Source organism: Schistocerca piceifrons, chromosome 8, assembly GCF_021461385.2.
Source record: "Schistocerca piceifrons isolate TAMUIC-IGC-003096 chromosome 8, iqSchPice1.1, whole genome shotgun sequence".
In the NCBI taxonomy this organism is placed as follows: domain Eukaryota; kingdom Metazoa; phylum Arthropoda; class Insecta; order Orthoptera; family Acrididae; genus Schistocerca; species Schistocerca piceifrons.
Window position 1 is genome coordinate 334,527,934 of NC_060145.1, and position 21,446 is coordinate 334,549,379.

The 21,446-nt window shown below is 37.5% G+C and overlaps 2 protein-coding genes across 2 annotated transcripts in view; one reads left to right on the top strand and one right to left on the bottom strand.

The window, feature by feature from the left end:
• LOC124711270 (39S ribosomal protein L44, mitochondrial) overlaps positions 1-18,958 on the bottom strand; it is a 49,948-nt gene extending 30,990 nt beyond the window's left edge. The window contains exons 1-2 of the mRNA XM_047241251.1: positions 18,798-18,958; positions 3,808-3,913 (exon numbers count right to left, since the gene is read on the bottom strand). Of these exons, the coding sequence (XP_047097207.1) occupies positions 3,808-3,913; positions 18,798-18,870 (179 nt within the window). The 5' untranslated portion in view covers positions 18,871-18,958. The remainder of the gene's footprint in view (positions 1-3,807; positions 3,914-18,797) is intronic.
• Positions 18,959-19,004: 46 nt separating this feature from the next.
• LOC124711271 (nucleolar protein of 40 kDa-like) overlaps positions 19,005-21,446 on the top strand; it is a 67,045-nt gene continuing 64,603 nt past the window's right edge. The window contains exon 1 of the mRNA XM_047241255.1: positions 19,005-19,328. Coding sequence (XP_047097211.1) covers positions 19,272-19,328 — 57 coding nt within the window. The 5' untranslated portion in view covers positions 19,005-19,271. The remainder of the gene's footprint in view (positions 19,329-21,446) is intronic.

Below are 21,446 nucleotides of genomic sequence, written 5' to 3' on the forward strand. Positions count from 1 at the left end.
TTCACAGTTGGGAGGGAGGTAAACATTACAGATGATGGTAATATCCTCAAATGCCCTTACCCAAACAGCCACAGCCTCCAAAGGTGTATTAGGAAGCGCGAGTTCACTATATAGTGTGTCTAGAACATGTATGCAAACTCTGCCCTACACCCTGTCATAGGTAGCATGGTTCTTATAACATCCCCAGTACCCACAAAGGGCTGGGGTCTGCATTGCTGGAAACCAAGTCTCCTGAAGGTCAGTGCAGAAGGCAGGTGATGTGCTTAAAAGATGTCATAGCTCACCCAGGGTAGTGGAAAAAACCAATATAATTCCACTGGAGAATAGTGTTGTTGATGTACTATGAGGACATGAAGGGGCCAAGGGGGGAGGTTATGTTTTAGGGTCACCTTCTGTCACTAGTTGAGAGGTCACGGCACCAATATTCAAATGTTCTGGGTTCCATTGTGTGATGTTAACAGGCACCTCAGGGGCTAACTGAATCTCCACCTAGGTCACAGGAGTGGAACGGGTGGGATCTGGTGGTGTGGGGGCCACCAGAATGTCCTTCTTCTTGAAGGACCTTATCTGGTCTTTTCTCTTCTTAGAGGATTGCAATGATTGCAAGAGCTCCTCTCAATCAGTTTCAGGTAAAGATGACGATCACAAAGCCCTGCACAACTTGCAGCTTGCAGCTCCTTCAGCCACTGGCTGATGTCCAGTTGTCGACCGGCCTGGGGAGAAAAGCCAGAGGAAGGTGCTTTGTTTGCAGATGGGATGTGGTGGCCAGTGACCCTACTGTCCTTCAGCCCCCTGTGTACACGATGGACTAAGTGTACAACCCATCACTCCAAGTTGGCACGTAACTGATCATCTGATTCTAAGAGCAAGTCTCTGTGGAAAACGATGTCCTGAATTAAATTTAAACAGTTATCGGGAGTGATGGTCACCGGTATGTCAACCAGCTTGTTACAAGCGAGCAGTGCCTGCGACTGGGCAGGCGATGTCTTTTAGATCAGAACTGACCCACTTTCCTTTTAGAGATGACTGCCACTTCCCCAAACTTGTGTTCTAAGTTCTCCACAAAGAACAAGGGCTTTGTGTCCAAGAAGGAATCACCATCAGTCCTTGTACAAACCAAGTATTGTGGAGAGTACTGCTCTGCTTGCCACTTAGCTCTATGTTCCTCCCATGGCATAGCCAGGGAAGGGAACATTTTAGGGTCATATCTGTCTGCACACAGACTGCTGGATCCATATGGCCACCAATGGGAGATAACTTCATCTGCTTTTTTTTGCAGCTGATCTATCATGGTGCCACCCACTCTGAATGGGGGTTCTCCCCATGGGTGCTGTCCAGCCTCAGCAATGGCTACCTGGCCAGTAATCCATTGCTCAGAGTCCCCGTGCCCCAGTCATACATACTCCTTGGCGCGCATGGGGAGTTTTCAGCGCAGGAACCAACAGCGTGATCCCCGAGTGGTCAGGTGGTTACCATCATGCACGTACTTGACAACGCCCTCCACAACGGGATGGCTACTGTGTAGGGTTTTGGGTGTATTACTGTATTAGGGAAGGACACACAGATGGAAAGGCACTAAGGTGGAGCACACACTGCACTGGGTGACCTTCCCTGCACATTCCACACTTTTTGGAATTTTGGAGAATTTTGAAAATTGGTGACGGTCAAACCCAACAATGGGGACCATGTGTGTATTTAATGAAAAAGTGTAGAATACGCTGGACATAGCAACTCAAGGCCCAATAATAAACCAGGTCCAAGCAGGTTCGGCACCAAGAACACCTTCCGATGGAAAGGGAAAGGGGGAAAGGGAAGAATGCTGCAAAGGCTGGGGCCCTGTGAGAGCCAAGCACATACTCGCAAAAAATTTGTGAGCCTCCTTGAGGGACACTGTACAGGGACGCTGACCAGTTTTTCAGGTTGGAAAATGGGAAGTTGCTGTGCACAAAATGGTCCTGACATCAGCTGATGGTGTATGTAATGTTATGAAACAATGTGTGTATAGTGTGTACACTTACTTGGAATGAGAAATAAATGAACAAAGGAGCAGTAACCTTTTATCATTATTTAATAACTTATTTATAAAACAGTACTGTACACTAGAGGTAAGCCGAATGAGACAGCATTGTTTTAAATAGAATAGTCTTATATTTGGGAGAGTGGAGGTTCCAGTTTTCATCTGGCCATCCTGATTGCAGTTTTTGGTGATTTCTCGGAATTATTGCAGGCGTGCCTGGATGGTTCTACTTTAAGGCCATGGCCTGCCCCATCTTTGTCATTCTAAACCTACAAAGTCTGTAAATGTCTCTTAATTTGAATTACTTTATTTTTCTTGTTCTTAAATTGTAATACTGAGACATATCAAATCTCCTTGTAAAATAGGCCTGCGGATAAATAAACTGAACAACAACCACCACCACTAGTACTACTGCTACTACTACTTCTCTTGGCTATCTGTTTCCTGATGTCTTCACTTCACCTTCTCCAACTGCAGACATGGCACTTCAAACTTCTCTGAAACCTTTCTGATAGATTAGCTAGCCCTGCACGACCCTAAACTACTGTCCTATTTGAATTCATGTATTTCTCTCTACTGATTCACTGTAAGAGGAAACAAGTTCATGATAACGATAATGTACTGAACCTACAGTTGTACACCCTCAGACACCCAGCCTTCATGTCACAAAGAGTGTGTTATGTAGAATGTTTAGAGTCTTTTAACAATACAGTAAGTATATGCATAAAAAGGAGTATCAAATAACTTTCTTGCTGCTTCGGAGGGGTAAAAGACATTCTAAGAGTAATGAATAGGGTACAGATAAAACAGTTTTGTTAGACAACAGAAAGGATTTTGTATGAACATACTACCATATAGTAAAAATAATAGAGTAACAGTATGACAGCAGCAGTGGTAGGTTGTTTTTGCTTTACGTACAGATACAATAAAAGGCCTCTAAAAACAGGTATTGTAAACAGTTAAAATATAGTGCAAGAAGAAAGTGTTCACTTATGTATGAAGTAATAGGGACACTGAAAAACAATTTTTAGCTGCAAGAATGACAAATACATAACATATGCAAAAGCATAAACACAGACCAATTGAAAGGATGAAGTCCAGAATTGGCTGAAAAGAAATGCTTGTTGTGATACATGAAATGTATCTATTTTCTTAATTAAAGATTTACTTCCATGCATCTGACATGAATGAAAAATAAATAAAAATATTTTAAAAACCATCCCTTATTTAGTATATTGCCAATTTTGGGCTGCAGTTGTTTTTCTTGGTGTTTGTACCTTTGGTGTAAATTCTGATTATGAAACCATATAATAGGGACAATCTTTTACAACAACTAACATTTGATTTTAAGATGGCTAATGTAAATACTTTAAAGAATAAACTGAAGCTCTTATTAATACCAAAATGCTGTTAGTCAACAGAATATTTCAAACTGTAATGTCTCACTGTAAAACTGGCAGTTCATATAACCATAAGCTTGTTTTTGTAACAGAAAACTGACAATTTATGGTCTTCACTTTTCATACTAATACATACAGTTATCTGTTACTAGTAAGAGAAGTATAATTAGTACAACTTAGTATCTCAATATAACTAAAGCTATGACACTGCCTCAAAACTGGCAGCTATATGGACAGCAAATAAATAAATATGTATCTGTAGGCCTACTCATTGAGTGAAGCCCCATTTTTTTGCACATATAAGCACAGCTACTTTATTTCTTGCCCCCTCTCCACACGTGTGTGTGTGGGGTGGGGGGGGGTTTAGTGTGCATAAAACTGAAAACTTACCATTCCAAAAAGGAGGATCGCTTTTGTATTGGGTCTGGACCAAGTCTGTCTTTCCTCTTTTTCAATTCCCGCAAGGTTGGTGCCACCCAACGCTTCACTGATCTCTCTAGTGGAAAAAGGAAAACAAAAAAATCATATATGTAGGCATTCATTTGGTTTGTGAAATGCACTGCACCTAGAAAATTTGTTGACTAGAACATTAACTTCAGCTTTTCTTGCTTACTTTTCAAAACTATTTAGCACAAAAAAAAGAGTAACTGCAAAGGAAGAACAACATACCTTCAACAAAGCTGCGAACATACCCTTTACATTTCAGAGCATTGTGTTATTTAAACCAATCTTCAGTTTGTTCATTGCTTTGCTTCAATTCAACAATATAGACAAAAAAGGAAACATTATTCAAATATAAATACTGAGTGTTGGGAAATATACAGTTCTTTCCCAAACCCACTGATCAGGAAAATAGAAACACTTAGTTCCTTCTCTAAAAATGTGTGTGGTTTTTTTATATAATTTGTGCCAATTTGTGTTCTGTTTAGCCATAATTCTGACTCATTTAATGGACAAAATGAACATTCTACAGATAGGAGAACTACATAGAAACTATCACCATGTTGTAAAAAAGCTTTGACACTACTTACTAATGCCACCCTCAAGTCATGAAATATGAGGGTTGCCCAGTAAGTTGCCCTATTTTATTTCTCCACAAAATAAACTGTGCCTGTGACTCAAGAGGGCTGGCAAATTTGACTGGTACATGTTGAAATGCTCACACCAGCTTAGATGCAAGCCACACTGTCTTGCCGTATGCTGCTAGTTACCACTACAAGTATGTCCACTTGTGACCTGTGCTCTGTTATTCAATTTTTCACAGTGAAACAACTACCCACTGTCAATACCCATCACGAGTTAACCTCTGTGTATGGTGAAGGCTGTACAAAAATTCAAATGGTTCAGTGTTACTGTCTACAGTTTGTGGAAGGGCACAAAGATGTGCTTTATGAACAGTGCACAGGGAGGAAGATGGCAGATTATGGCAACATACATTGGTGCCATTACTGCAATTTTCAATGTTCTCGAGGAAGACTGTCGCATTGCTGCTGATAATGTCCAAATGTGGCTGCCTCCTGGGGCTGCAATTAAACACTCACACATCACAAAGATCCTGACAGACCATCTTCACAACCACAAAGTTTGTGCACGACAGGTGCAATGTTTGCTAACTGATGTCCATCAGCAGCAACAGGTGGATTCGGCCAGAATGTGTGTGTCAGGAAATGCATTAGGGACAGGGAGATCTGCTCTTCAAATGGCTTGTGACTGAGGATGAGACCTGTGTCCATCACTGACTTCTGTGAGAAAATATCACAGTGTGATGTGGAAAAAACCTGGGGGAAAGTGCCCCCAAAAAGACAGAGATCACAAATTTAGCAGGAAAAGTTATGGCAACTATCTTTTGGGACTGTTAGTGGGTTTTGATCATTTAGTACTTGCCTCGTAGCACCATAATGAATGAAAATAAGTACAGTGATGTTTTGAGGAATCTGCGAGCTGCTGTCAAAATAAAATGGCCTGGACTTACGTGTTGCAAAGTTCTCTTCCTTCATAACAAAGCTTGACTTCATACAGCACACATAACCCAGTCGGAGTTTGGAAAATTCAACTGGGTAGTTTTCCTGCATCTTCCATATTCACCAGATTTTGCCAAATGATTTTCTCATGTCCCCCCCAGCTCATGGGTCATCTTGGAGGCAAGCACTCCAACACCGATGATGAAGTCACAACAACAGAGAGAAGCTGTTCACGAGCACAGGACCTGACCTGGTGCAACACTGGCTTGGAAAAACTTTTTGTCACATTACCAAAAATGCTTGGGAAAACATGGTGATTATGTAGAAAAGTAACAGAGCCACTGCATAATGTCAACAAAATTTGTTCAACATGATAAATTGTGTGTAATATATATATATATATATATTTTTAATAGGGGAAACTTACTTGTTGGATGCTCCTCATATAATCCAGTAGACATCATGTGGTACAATTTGACTGTCTAGTGTTGCTACTACCTGCTGCTCAACCACTTTACAGGTGGTTCTGAGCAGACAGAAAAAAAGGCAAAAATGTCACGACTGCACAGTTGACCTGACAGATAAACCCAGGAATACCTGAACAACTTGGTATGAGTGGAAAAGAGCTTATTCTGACAGAGTGAAAGCAAAACGGGTGCCAATGAAATGTTAGCAGGCAACTGTCTCTTTTTAAATTAGCAGAAGAACTCTTCTCTTCATATGTACAATCAAGGAAAAATCCTACTCATACATTCACTGTGGCCACTGAAATATGTAAGGAACCAGTACAGAAGACCTGCCACATAAGAGGATGCAAAAGTTCAAACAAAATTTAAAAAAATTTGTGTGTGCAGTGCAGGAAATTTGTATGTGGTCCATGAGTTGGAAGTGCTCAGTATGTCTATGCACAGCATTTTGACAAAGATGGTGGCTTTAATTGAAAACATGTAACAGGAAAAAAATGTTATTTTCACATAACTGCCACAGTGATTTATGCTCAATTTTCTTTATATTTCCTAATAAATATATGTTTATGGCCTGTTTGGAGCTTTGATTGAGAACAAGTCATAGAGATAAAAACATTATTTTATTTGCATTTGGAAGTTTAGTTTCAGTTAATACTGTATTTACAATGTATTCTTTATATTGATCCTTCTTTCTTTAGTTTAATGTAGTTTCTACAGAAAAATTTAAGCTTATCACATTGGTAGTGCAAGCATAATACACAAGTGACATTTAAAGACTCAGCACTGAATTAACTTAACAAATAACACTAGAGAAGAGAGAAAGAAAGAAAGAGAGAGAGAGAGAGAGAGACGTCACCCGTCAAAATGACCGATAGTGGTCTTCCAAGTAGTTTGCTACTGTTGGTCCCCCCCCCCCCCCCCCCCCACTGTTAATTGTCCAACCTGATGTGCAATTGGCTATTAACACACCTTTTTCCCCAGAAATGGTAGTTATTAAGTCTATCTGGGGAAAATTATCCAGGGTTTTTTTTTTTTTAATGGCAAAATTACAACTGAACTAGTGGAAGATATATATGTGATGGGATTTTGCCAGAGTTTCATAATGATTGGGTAGATTTGAGTTTTGTGTTAACTTTTGGTGTCAGTTTAGATTACATGTATAGTACTGTCACAGTTAATTTACATTACTTGTCTAATATTGTTGTAAGATTAAGCATAAGGGTCATTCCATATCAAATCAACACAAAAAGATTTGACACTCATTGTCTCATATTTTGATTTGTTTGTTTTACGAATGTAATTAAGGAAGCAAAATATTTCCGCTCTACCTCAACCCATTTAGATTTTACAACCTCTTAAAGTTTTTGGAATTTAACAGATATTGGATGTCATGCAAAAGAAATACAGGGTGTTCAAATATATAAAATAATTTATTTCTTCCTTGTTTACCAATGAATACTGATAAAATTTTATTTTTGTGTGAATTATTATGCAAAGAGATCAGAAAAGTGCAAGTTAAAACAGCATGAGACTTGAAATGGGCACAAAAAAAATCTTTAATTGCAGTAGTCAATTTTTTTTTAAACCAAATATGGAGAACCACGATAAGAGCACTATCATTGAAAGTGAAAAGGATAATCAAGTAGCACTTTTTTATTCTTGTTCTAAAAGATACACTCTATCAAATGAGACAATAAAATTAAAGGATTTTTTACTCCTTTGGTGTTTCTTGCTTCAAAGACGAAAATTATTAACAAAATTCAGATGCTTACTTCTAAGTGTTTGCATTTCCTTTTATTTAACAATATCCACTTAGCTTTAAAAACCCGAAAAGTGAAAGCAATGTGTAATAAAAACAAGAATGAATATCATGTTTAGCGTGCATGCATGAAATCTATCTATGTAATATTTTGAACTTTCTGCATGAGTTTTGGAATCAATAATGTTGCAGCTTTGCAGAAGTGCATAGCATAATATCACTGTTTTATTATTTCTGCAAACTGCTGAGTAACAATCTTTTATACTGTGTACAGGTATGTATAGCTCAACTAGCAAGTAATTCTTCAGTTTTAGGCAGAAGGAAAATGATGTTAGCCAAATTTTCTCATCTAGATATTAAAACAATGTGAAAGTAGATGTCAAATACATATTCCAACTGACAACTGAGCTCAGTCTAACTAATACTGTGGACAACAGTTTTATTTTGTTGTGTAATAGAGAAATGCGTTGTCAGGGAAGTTACTGCGAGCCATTATTCTATTGCACTTAGATGTGTTACAGCCATTTAATATTTGTTCTTAACACATATTATTTTACAATGCATCTTAAATTTACACCATTAAAAATATTTTTAATAATCTGCAATTTTTCCATCCCCTGCAACATGGAAACCATCACTCCTCAAGAAAAAGAGAATTGAACCTTTTTGCAGGAAATTTACTGTAAATTAACTCTGTACTGGTAAACATTTTCACTAGATGCCAAATTTTTGAGAAATTCAAGAAAACATAAAAAAGCGACCTTCACATGGCTCCACCCCCACACTCACATCCCACAGGACAGGATTTTTCATTACATTCTTCATGATACTGCCCCTTACCACTGTAAAAAAATGCAAAACTATACCAGTTTTTTCTCAGGTGACATGAAGAAAAGGTGGGACGTGTATACAGAGGGACCATACAAGCGAAGTGAACTTTACAACAGTATTATAAAAAGGGAAGAGGACATAGATGAAGATAAGAGATATGAGACCCTGTGACTTATCTTACAAGATAGATTAAGAAACGGCAAAACTATGTTCATAGCTTTTGTAGATTTGGAGAAAACATTTGACAATGTCAACTGCAATACACCCTTCGAAATTCTGAAGGCAGCAGAGGTAAAATACAGGGAGTGAAAGATTGTATACGACTGGTTCAAAAAGCTTCGTAGTTTCACACCTTTACTTGGAACAAGAGGACAGTAACAACACGTCATGCCCACAAATGAGGGCATTATTGTTGATGCTGCAAAACATAGGCCACAAATCAGCAATTGGCACTTAGGTCATCAGCTGCAGGTCCCTTACAATACTGTGATACCTGTGTGGGTAAAAGCCACCTATAGCGGATTCACGAATTGGTTCCTCCAGATTTTCCTGTAAGACGTGTTTTGTCAATGGTTTATCCAACAATGTGGCATGAGGCTTGCTTTTACAGCAATGATGTTAGGGATGGGTGAGACAACATTCACTTGCGATGGCACCCAAACTTTCCATAATCAGCATGAGTGGACAGGCATATGTCAATCCACATGCAACGGTAGAAATTACCCATCAACAAAGGTTCACCATCAACATCTGGGCAGGAATTATCAAGGTCCACTTGACAGGACCGTCTATATTTCCACAACATCCGAATGGGCAGAGGTACAGATGGTTCTCATGCAGAAGGCTGCCTCCTGTATTGGAAGATCTTTCACTACAACTCCGGTAACAGATGCACTTCGTGCACAATGGTGCCTCTGTCCATTTTAGTGTTCTTATTCACCAACACTTGATTCATCATTATGCTAATTGCTGCATGGTTAGAGGTGGACCAATTGCTTGGCCCCCATACTCCCCTAACTTAGGGTGGTGAGCACGAAACTAGTATAACTTATTCTTGTAGTAACTCTTATTTCTTTAGTCTGGACTACTTTAGTAAATTATTTCTGTAGTAATATACCCTAAATAACTGTTGGAGAGCTCAATTTCTATTTACTTCTTTAGTTGTAACTAAAATAGTAACACCTTTTTACTAAAGTGGTAAGCCATTTCTGCACACCACAGGCTCCTGTTTTCATTTCTTCTTGCAAACTATTGATAGTTGGCAGACATTATTGCAACACCTGTTGAAAGTAATATTGTGTTGTAATTAATGTTAGAAAGGATTATTAAAATTAAAAAAAGCTGAATAATATTGTATTAATGATAATATTTGTGTATCATGAAAAAGGAACGTGCTATTAATGGATAAATCTATTGTTCAGTCCTTACCTTCCCTATCTACAGTCACCACTGTCCATTATTGGTGAGTGACACATGTTAATTTAAGCAGCAACTGATAAAATATTTTTACAATGTGATACATGAGATAACAGGAACATGGAAGGAAGCAAGGACAATTTAAGTGTTACGAAACATTAAAAAACATACCAGACAATTAAAAAAAGAGTGGTTTGCTGAAATAAGAAAAAGTCCATAACTACTACTAAATCTCAAGAACGATCTCAAATTTTTAAAAAGGAAAAAGGATGTCCATTTTTTTTTATTTTCAGCTCCTTGTACTGGCCATGTTTGCAGTTAAAATTTTGGGATGTGAGGTCAGCCAGTTACGCAAAACATTGTTTTTCTCAGTACCCAAACATGTTTTGGCACCACTGTGCCATCATCAGTGGGTTTTTGTTTTTATTTATTCTGCAATGTGAACATTTTGTTAAATGATTATAAAATTATGTGCATTTTTAGTTAAAACAACAGATCTTCACACACACACACACACACACACACACACACACAAAGATAAAATGCAAATAAAATTCAAATTTGGTGACGAACTCTCTGGTGAACAAATGAACACTGACTGGACTGGGACACATAACAAACCACAATCACATTGTGTTCTGGTGTAGAGAAAAGTGTTTTACTACATTATTTGTGGAAAATACTTGTTATAGTTACGTATGCATCACAACATCTCAGCATGATGCGAAGAATGGAAGTGTTTGCCACATGAAAACATAAGTAAATATGAAAATAGGCGCGAAAACATCGCAAAAGACTAAATTACATTCTAGAAGACAGGTTAACTCCCAGCAAAAAACTTTCTCACCAACGTCGTTTGGTTGCAGATGACAAGCTACCTGTAATAATTAACACAAAAGTGATCCAGAAAATTCATGCTCACCAAATGTAAAGGTATTTACAAAAAGAAACGATCTGTTGTTTGAACTAAAACTGCACATAATTTTATAATCATTTAACAAAAATATTCACATTGCAGAATAAATAAAAACAAAAACCCACTGATGATGGCACAGTGGTGCTGAAACATGTTTGGGTACTGAGAAAAACGGTGTTTTGCATAACTGGCAGACCTCACATTTGGAAAAGGGATGCTTGGGAAAAAAGAGCAACTTAAAGTAATTTGGAAGAACATGAAAGCAAAGCGACAAAAATGAAAGCTAAATTTTATCAAGAACAATTTCATACTGGCAATGGAGTATCTGAGGCTAAAATACATGATAGGAGCCAAATAGTTGCTGATATGTTCCCCAAGTTTTCGAAGGAATAACTGGAGTTAATGACGATGACACAACTGAAGACAATGTGGTCCTTTCAAGTAACATCAACGATGATAACTACTCTGAAGATGGCAACAAACCTGATGAAGATGAAACGTTATCCCACAGTCATGAACCCTTGCTTGCATTCAATAGTTAGAGCTTATCAGAAGATGCACCCATCTAAAAAGGCAGAGAACATGTGGTTGTAGGTAAGAACAGGGAGTTCTTGGAAAAAGCAGATGAGATTACTCATTTAAAATGTGTTTAATACAAGAGAAATACAATGCGAAAAGGTTGTTAATTGAAAGACAAAGGGAAATTATGGAAGAAGAGCTTAACCTTAAAACTGAAGTTATGAATGAGTTCAAGAAGGAAATGGAGCAAACTTCATGTTCTGGTTCTTTAGGCATTTTGCTAGAGAAATTTAGGTTTTTGTAAATTAATGTATATTTTATATGCATATTTTACTCGCTTTTTTTCAATTGTTAATATGTTATTGTTTTTCACATGACATAATATTTGTGTTTACTATTTCAGGATCAGTACATTTAATTTTTCTAATTACTACATTCTAATATTTATTTGTATTAGCAAAATTATAAAAGCAGACATCTAGTATTTCTTAAGAATAATGCAGACTTTTTTATTGTGTAACTTTGTACACTGAGGTAATAAGCAGAATGAAAATGTTAATCGACAAATTGAAAAAATGAAAGAAAGAGTGAAATTTAACTATAAAATCTCCATAAATAAAATGTGTCACATTTCACTTCAGTAGTGACAATTCAGTGCCTTATTTATTCATTTAAGAAGGAAAATTCTTTACACCAACTTGTTATTTTACTAGAAAAGTAGGTAAATTCTATTACAAAGTTGTGCAGGACTGCAGCAGCCACAATAACATTTCCACACTTGTTTCATTAATGTCACACTGTTATAGTGAGAAGTTGGAAACAGTTCTTCCACACACTGAATGTACACACTATTACACATCTGGTAGCAACATGGAGTCTGTTGTAGTGTGTTACGGCTCCTGTGTAGGGGTCAAAACACAGGAGTCATAAGATGGTTGGAGAGAGAATTTCCACTATCTCCAACAAGTAACCCATTATATTCTCAATTTTCAAATTCTGCGGCAGCTCTAGTATTGTCCCAAAGACATGCATCATGTGTGGAACCCAATCAATGGTTCACCATGTTCAAAATCTTTATACTGGCATCACAGATGTTTTATTTATTGATAGAAAAGAAAATCTTGCAATATCTATATGCATTGAAGTGCCAAAGAATCTGGTATAGGCATGCATATTCAAATAGAGACATGAAAACAGGCAGAATATGGTGCTGCGGTCGATAACGCCTATATAAGACAACAAGTGTCTGGTGCTAAATTGGCAGGTTATTAAGATTTAAGTAAGTCTGAATGTGGTGGTATAATGAGTGCATGAGTGATGAAACACAGCATCTCTGAGGCAGTGATGAAGTGGAGATTTTCCCATAGGCCTACAACAATTTCACAAGTTACTGTGAATATCAGGAATCTGATAAAACATCAAATCTACAACACTGCTGCAGCCGGAAAAAGACCGTGCAAGAACGGGACCAACAACAACTGAAGAAAATCGTTCAATGTGACAAAAGTCCAACTCTTCCAAAAATAGCTGCAGATTTCAATGCTGGGCAATCAAAAAGTGTCAGCGTGTGAAACATTCAATGAAACATCATCGATACAGGCTTTTGCAGCCGAATGCCCACTCATGTACTCTTGATGACTGCATGACACAAAGCTTTACAACTTGCCTGGGTCCGGCAACATCGACATTGGACTACCGATCACTCGAAACATGTTGACTGGTTGGACAAGTCTCATATCAAATTGTATCGAACAGATGGAAACAACCTCATGAATCCATGGACCCTGCATGTCAGCAGGGGACTGTTCAAGCTGGTGGAGGCTCTGTAATGGTGTGGGGGGTCTGCAGTTGGAGTGATATGGGACCCCTGATATGTCTAGATACAACTCTGACAGGTGACACGTATGTATGCATCCTGCCTGATCACTTGCATCTATTCACATCCACTTTGCAATCCGACGAACTTGGACAATCGCAGCAGGACAATGCGGCACCCCACATGTCTAGAATTGCCGCAGAATGGTTTTGGGAACACACTTCCGATTTTAAACACTTCTGCTGGTCAGCAAACTCCCCAGACATGAACATAATTGAACATATCTGGGATGCCCTGCAACATGCCGTTCAGAAGAGATCTCCACCCCCTCATACACTTAAAGATTTATGGACAGCCCTGTAGGATCCACGGTTTCAATTCCCTCCAGTACTACTGAAGACATTAGTCGAGTCCAAGCCGCGTTGTGTTGCGGCAGTTCTGCATCTTGCAGCGGCCCTATAGGATATTAGGCGGGTGTACCAGTTCCTTTGGCTCTTCAGTGTATTTCTGGTTGTGTCCCAGAAGGATGAAGTAAGGATATAAGTACACAATTTATGGCCCCTATGACTATGGGGAATCTCACAATTCCATAGAATTCCCTTTTGTTCCTTGATATATTATTTTGGTTCTGTGGCATGGACACAAAATAGCTTTAAGGCAATTAAATGGTTTATCACACTGTTAAAAGATCTTTCAGCAGTAGTACAATGGGTGTTAATCAGATCCCATGCTACAAATTTGATAAGTACCAGTGGGAATGATCCACAGTGCACAAAGAAGTTTCAGCCTTGGAAACAGAACACTTCCTGTCATTACTATGCTGCAGTAACAGCTCCAGCATACCAAACTGTAACTCAAAAGATGCCTTATGTAACGCAAACAGCTGTTTCAAACCACTGTCATTCTACATTACAAATGGGTCTCTTTTCTCCATTACAACCCTAATTCTTGGCATGTCAACCTCTTCCTCCATCTCCATATATTATTTGCTGTCTAGGTAATCCATAGAATTTTATATTCAACATGCAGAAATTGAAGAATGCACCTTATTCTCTAATTTTACTTCTGCTACTGCTTGGGGGTAAATTTTGGCCTTATTTTCTCAAGTTACTAATGTGGTAGCACAGTCTTTGATGGTGCTCATGTTTGTACCTTACTGTGATGACATGAAGACTGCATACTCGCAGACGGTGGGCATTTTGAACACATCTCATGTGGTAGTAAACTGGGTGCATCATTGTGAAAATCAACTGGTGTTTCTCACGAACTAGGTAACCGACTTCCATGTCTCCTACATGTGCTGAACCTCAATGTGAAATACTGCTGTGTATTATTAGAACACCTTGTACATGAGTGCATACAGAGTTACAACAGCACATAGGTTGGTAAGAAGCGATTATGTACAGAGGGGTACAATGAATATATCATACAAGGAAGCTCAGAAACCATGTATGGATTCAGAATACAACAGGAGTATATTACTTCAGAATATTTAGAGGAGAAGAAGAAGGTAGAGTTGTAGGTAGTATTAAACAGGACACTGTACCCTAATTTACATATATGTGTGGTGTGGTGAATAGGATAGTGGACCTACAGAAAAAGGATGACCTATGCCTAAATGGGAATAATGGAAAAATTGTGCATATAGGGACATCACTGCTGCAGAAAGTTAAATTGTTGTCTGGGAGCATTTTTCTCAAGAAAAGAGGAGCATTTTGACAGTAACTACAGAAGCCAGATACTGTTGGTTTCGAGGTATCCTCCAAAGTAGCGAAGTAAATGAACATATCAACTTTGATGATTTAGTCTGTATGCTAAGTCAATAACTGAATAACAAAGATACAAGCATCCGGGTGTTGTATGCTAGTCTTCATGCATGGAACAATAAGTAATTAATAATAGAATGACCAACAACAAAAGGTTGTTAACTGTTCAAAACACTTAACTCCTTCAGTTTGGTAGCTATCACATAAACAATAAATGCATTACTTACCTCCAAAAGCTCTAATGCATCTCACAAGTGTCTGACGAGGAAACTAGCCTAATAACAAGGGATATTTTGTTGCCTACACTGACTTAAGTAGGTTAATATGTAAATATAGCTTTGTATGTTTTGTATACTCTTCTTAGGAGCAGTAGTGATCTGGTTCTTAAAACTTTTGTACTAAGGGAACTTCTACACTTTTTGAGATAAGCAGCATGGTTGCATTTATAGGAATTTTTAAGGAAGGTTATTTCGATTAAGTGTATGTGGTAAAGCTCTGTACCACCAAAGGTGTAACATGCACCCAAGCAGCAACTGTGCTTTATTCAAAGTGCCTTAAAAGGATAATTAAGAGTTGATCCACACATGACATTATACTTATAATAACTAGAGTCCAGAACTTGTCCTAAACAAATAAAGAAGTGGTAACTATGTCATCGGTCTGCTCTATGGTTACAACATACATATCCGTACGAGACTGAAATGAGAAGAAACCCAAACATGGCGACATGAGCAGGTACATAATAATAATAATAATAATAATGATTACGTAGTAGTGCCACCTGACATTTTTATAGGTTATGTACAATACACATTTATAGCAACTTAGGTTCATGTCCCATGGATTACTTTGAACAATAAATCTAATAATGCTGAACCAGTCATTTTACATTACAAATTAATTTGTAAATGTGGCCACACGCTGAACATTTTTTCTTAATGTATACAGATGTAAGTTAGTAATTCCTATTCACCACTTTTTACACACTACAACAACAGAAATTCTTCTACTGAATATGACGAGTTGTCAAGGAAAAACTTTTTCAGTTTGTTTTCAGGCCTTACCTTTCTGTCTGCCAGAAATTTTATTTCACTGGGTCAGTAATCAAAATTTTTTGTTGCGTCATTGCGCCCCTTTTTGTGCTAAAGAGAGTTTTAATATGGAGTAGTGAATGTCATTTTTCCGGGTCAATTGAAGTGTCTGATTCCACTCCTGCTTTGACCTGTGACATGATGGTGGTGGTGTATGTGATGTCACTATGGCGCAGAGTTTTTAAATTTGTTGTGTTTGTAGATGTCATGTTGCTGTATTTTATCGGGCCCTCTAGTGATGGATTTGGACGTAGTTGTGCAGAAACAAGCCTAATTTTTTTACTGCTTTTTATTAGTTATGGATATGACAGTGAAGCTCACAAGTGTATCATTAGGTTCTAACATAGTTGACAATATGATGTCTGACATATAGTTTCTGCAGATGCTCGGTCTTATTGCTGAATATGTTGTCACATTTGTGGCAACAACATGAGGTTGACAAGAGTTCCAGTGTCTCAGACCAGGGACATGGGACATATTTTGAGTGTGTGTGTGTGTGTGTGTGTGTGTGTGTGTGTGTGTGTGTGTGTGTGTGTGTGTTGGGATGAGGGGAGCACAACCTAGGTGGTATTGCCAGAAGCTTTTGTTGGTAAGGAATTTTTGTTTTGGTTTTCTTCTATAGTAGTTGTGACGTTTTGTGTTGCATATTTATAATTGGTCAGCTGTGTTTTAATTGCTGTAGTGTACAGGTATTTGGATTTTTGAGTTGTTGAGGTTTTGGTTCCACTTTTCGGAGTTGTAGGAGCTGGTTTTTTTGGTATCCTTATATGCAGTTGAGTGATAGAGGTAAAGTTAAATGTCCAATTCCACTTTTTGGTGTTATAGATGTTGGTTTTTTTTTTTTTTTTTGGTTGAGCTGCATATCTCAAATCTCAAGGAAAATGTAGAATTCCTATAGTTTTGTTGGTGTAGCAGGAAGTTGTAATTTCCATTTTTTTTATAGTATTTGTTTTGGGATGGTGCAGTGTTGTTGTTGCTGTACACTCCCAATTTTCCATGGTTATAGAGTTAGTTTCATTTTATTTTTGGAGTGCAATGTTATTGTCTCATTTTTATTTTTGTCCACATTTGTTGGCATTTGTATGTAGTGATGTCATTATCATTGTGTGTACACTTGAAATAGCAGTTTTCCATCATATTGATGATGTCATTGGTCAAAGCAGAAAGGTGGAAACAGATGCTTCTGTAATGGTATTGTAATTACATACATAAAAATTCCTCTTGAGCTATAGTGGATTATGTACAACAGACTGCCTGATGTAAAATACATTATGCACCAAAATAATCATTGGTGATATGTTATTTGTCTAATAGATTTTTTTCTGAATTTATGCAAGTTTTAATTTTTATAACAAAAAGTGTATTAAATATGTGAAGCACATTAAATACTGTACATGAAAATGACATCATGCTAAGCTACAGATTAACAAGTTTCCAAAGCCATTATTTCAATTTCAGATTCACTGGGCTCCCCAACAGTAAACAAAGTTGTAGTCTTCTAACATAGCCTATGGTTTGGGCTAGACTACTGATTTGTCAGTCACCATAAACAAGATTTCAGAGCAGAGGGGGACTAACATCACATGGGACATGCAAAGTACACTTTGCATCTCTTTATTCTACATACTGATAATTCCAAATAAAACAACATTGAAATACAAAAAAAAAAATTAAGAAAATGACTTCTAGCACTGACTTTACAGATTATCCTAAAAAGCAGTGCATTACATACATTTCAGTACCTCTATGAGATATAGTAAATTCACATTTTCTGACAAGCACATTCCCTGACCATGTACAAATTACCAAAATGGCAAAACTTCACAAGACAGGTGCCAAATCAAATCTAGAAAACTACAGATACTCTCATTATCACGCTCTGGGAGTATCACAAAAAAATAATGTATTACAGGTTACCAAAATTTTTTGACAAAAACAACAGCCCTCTGATTACCTAAATTACCATCTAAGATCTACAAAATACCACACAAGTTGTAGCTACTTATGAAAGACTTTGGAAAGGAATATGAAATTGTGGACCACGAAATACTGTAGGAAAAGTATCAGTGGGTTTTTCAGTTTTCCTAGCTTGCTTAGGCAAATACTGAGATGTTCCTCCGGACAGGCAACGGCTGACCATCTGTGTTATCCCCATAAGATCTCTGTCCTATTCTCTTAAAGCATGTTATGTATGATTTGTGTAATTTTTTGCCCAAAGATAGACACCTTTTTACCTCGACAAATACTATATAGGCCTAACTGTGACATGATCATTGGATGAAGGAACAAAAATAAATAAATCAGAGGCACTGTATTAAAATGGTTCACCTCCTCTTCACAGCTGGAACGGAAAAATAAAACATGATCTACAGGAAAATACATGGGCATATATAACAATCGAAAAAATATAAAGAGCGTGGCTTCGCGATTAAAGGCATTTGCGTTCCATTTCTGGGGCCGGTATTCAAATTTGCGCATGGAGCTCTTCAGATCTATACTTCCCATACTTCTCCTACGTCCCTTCTGCCGAATGCATCGACTGTTCCTTTGAAAAGGCCACAGCTTATTTTTTCTCTTAGACTCACCCAATCTCAATATGTGGTTCGTATTTAATGACATCGACAAAGCTTTCTTGCTTGAAAGAGGGCGTATCATGTATTACGGTAAAGTCACAAAAAGTGTCTTTACTGTCCTGCACCGGAGGTTCTATCTTTTGTTTCTCTCTTATGTTTTATTGTTGACAGGTGACTTCTCTTTCTTTATTACTTATTCAACCCTACGGCAAGAAAACTGAAAATCGGCACAATCAAGACAAAAGTGGCCTGCTTTAGAACTTACGCTGGGTTATTGCTAGTAGGTCGCCGTTTCGGAGAATATGATGCACAGACAGCAGTTTTCTTATAGCTGCCATACTTTAGTAATCACAACACAGTATGGGCTTCGAAGAAATGTAAACAAACCGCTCTGAGAACATAAAAACACTGAACTTTCGCAAAGATAACAGAGTAACAAAGTCAAACAATTGTCGTGCAGCAAAGATGATACTAGACAAATGTAGTCATTTGCAAGAACAGCTGTAGTACGTACTGCCGCGAAACGTGAAATAGTAACAGTGTCGAATGTTGTTTATGTTTAAAATGGGAAAAGAACCGATATTAACAAATGGTACTTAAGAGTTTGTGCGATTTCTTCGAACTTAAATATAAAATTATTAATTTTGTCAGTAAATAATGTTAAAGAAATGAGCATAATACTAAAGATCGTACGGAATGAAAGGCTAAAATTGTAAAAATAACAAGTACCAAGTCAAACATGATGAAAAGTGATGAAAATGTGGATGAGCTTTTGAATACCATATTCTTGGGTGAGGTACGTATATACTCTTTTTTTTTTTTTTTTTTTTTTTTTTTGTCAGTGTAAACTCGTAATGCACTGGATATGCAATAAGTTTTCGCAATAAAATATGAGTAGGAATATAATGTTTATTTTTGTGTTCATTTGATTTTTCAAGACGTAACCAAGACAAAAATCCATAGAAACTCATTCGTCGAAATCCACATTGTCAGATTAATGCCTTGGTCAGTCAGTCACTCACTCAGTCACTTCTCAACCTGAGCTAAACCTTGGACTATCCGACCAGTCAGTCTGTGACCACAGTTTGCATTTCAAAAAATTATATAGATGCAATAGAAATAGTGTGTCAATTTCGCTACTGTATGTGCATTTATGGTGTCTCATGCCTCATTGTTATGTTACCAAGTGAATGTAACATCTGGTAATGTTAGGTTTAGGTTGACTCGAATGATTGCTTAAATGGTTCTGTCATTAGTTTCTGTCTTCACATTCCCTACACCGGAGTGGCATGTAGAGATCTGCTTGATTTCTCGCTTTAGGTGACACAGTCACGAAGGAACGTTCCATAGGAAATCAATATTAAGATGAACAAACTTCAGGTACAATTTCTGAAGAAACATCATCTGCAAATCAGATAAAGATTTGTTACTGTAATTTTTCGTTATGAGTAATATTTTTGTTGTTGTGAAAGACAATAAGTTATATTTCTTATAAATAACTTGTAAATTTGTTCTTGTTCTCCGCTGCGGTCGCAGGTTCGAATCCTGCCTAGAGCATGGATGTGTGTGATGTCCTTAGGTTAGTTAGGTTTAAGTAGTTCTAAGTTCTAGGGGACTGACAACCACAGATGTTAAGTTCTATAGTGATCAGAGCCATTTGAACCATTTTTTTTGTTCTTGTTCTCACTATAGGCCCCATTTTAATCAATCATTCTTTTATTAACAAGAGGCACTGAAAGTCTGATGCCATTATCAGTCTTTTTTTGAGAAAAGTGCCTCGGAAATTTAAAAAAAATGTATTTTTGAGGAAAAGTGAATTTGTTTTACATACAAGACACTAATGTCCATTACCATACAGATACACGGTTAAAACATTCCAGGACTGTATCTCTTCTCATTGCTTCAACATTATTTCGGTTATTCCTAATTAGGCTACCACACCATAATAATTCTGAATCTTGCCTGTTTCAACCTTTGTTAGGAGGTCATTGGAAGCGTCTGATTCCACATGTCTGCTTTTACCCGTGATGTAGTGGTGTGGTGTTTTTGAGTTGGTTGTATTGGTAGATGTCATGTTGTTTAGTTTGATGGCACTCTCCAGTGATAGATGTTGATGTGCTCAGTTTAATGTGTGGTAGTGTGTTCATTTGAGTCTTGGTCGTTGCTGTGGTAACTTGGGTTTATTTGAGTCTATAACATGTAATTGGAAGTGTTTTCATTGTTTTCAGTGAGTTATGGGCTTTTCTCTCCTGGGTGTTTGGCATGTTTGTTAGGTGTGATTAGTTTGGTGTTTGCCATTGTTTGTGTGTGTGTGTGTGTGTGGGGGGGGGGGGGGGCGCACGCACATTATTTCAGTTCTGTTTTAATTGATCTGGTGAGTATGGGGTTTTTGGGTTTTGTGAGTTGAATAGGTGTGTGAAGTTTGTGTTTTATTTATTTATTCATTCATTCAATTTATTTTTATGGTGTGCCAGTAGATATCGAGAGCTGCATTTGAGCTAGGCCTATATAGGTCAAGGTAGATGTCCAATTTCACTTTTCGGAGCTGTAGGTGTGGGTTTCTTGGTATTGAGGGTTTCATTTGAGCTGTATAAGTCAAGGGAAATGTTTGATTCTGCTTTTCAGAATTGCAGATATTGATTTTTTGGTATTGTATGCTTCATTTGAGCTTTGTAGGTAGAGTGAAGCGTACAATTGCTGTTGGCTTTGTGGCTGTAGCATTATGTTGTAAGTTGAGAATTCTTTTTTAAAATATTTGTTTTGGGATGGTGTGGTGTTTTGTATTTTCATATGTTTAGCTTCGTTCTCACCCTAAACTTCCTGTTTACCACGGTTGTCTCATTAGTTTCATTTTATTGTTGGAGTGAGACATTCTTGTATCTTTTCTTATTTTTATGTGTTTGTAGTTGTAACA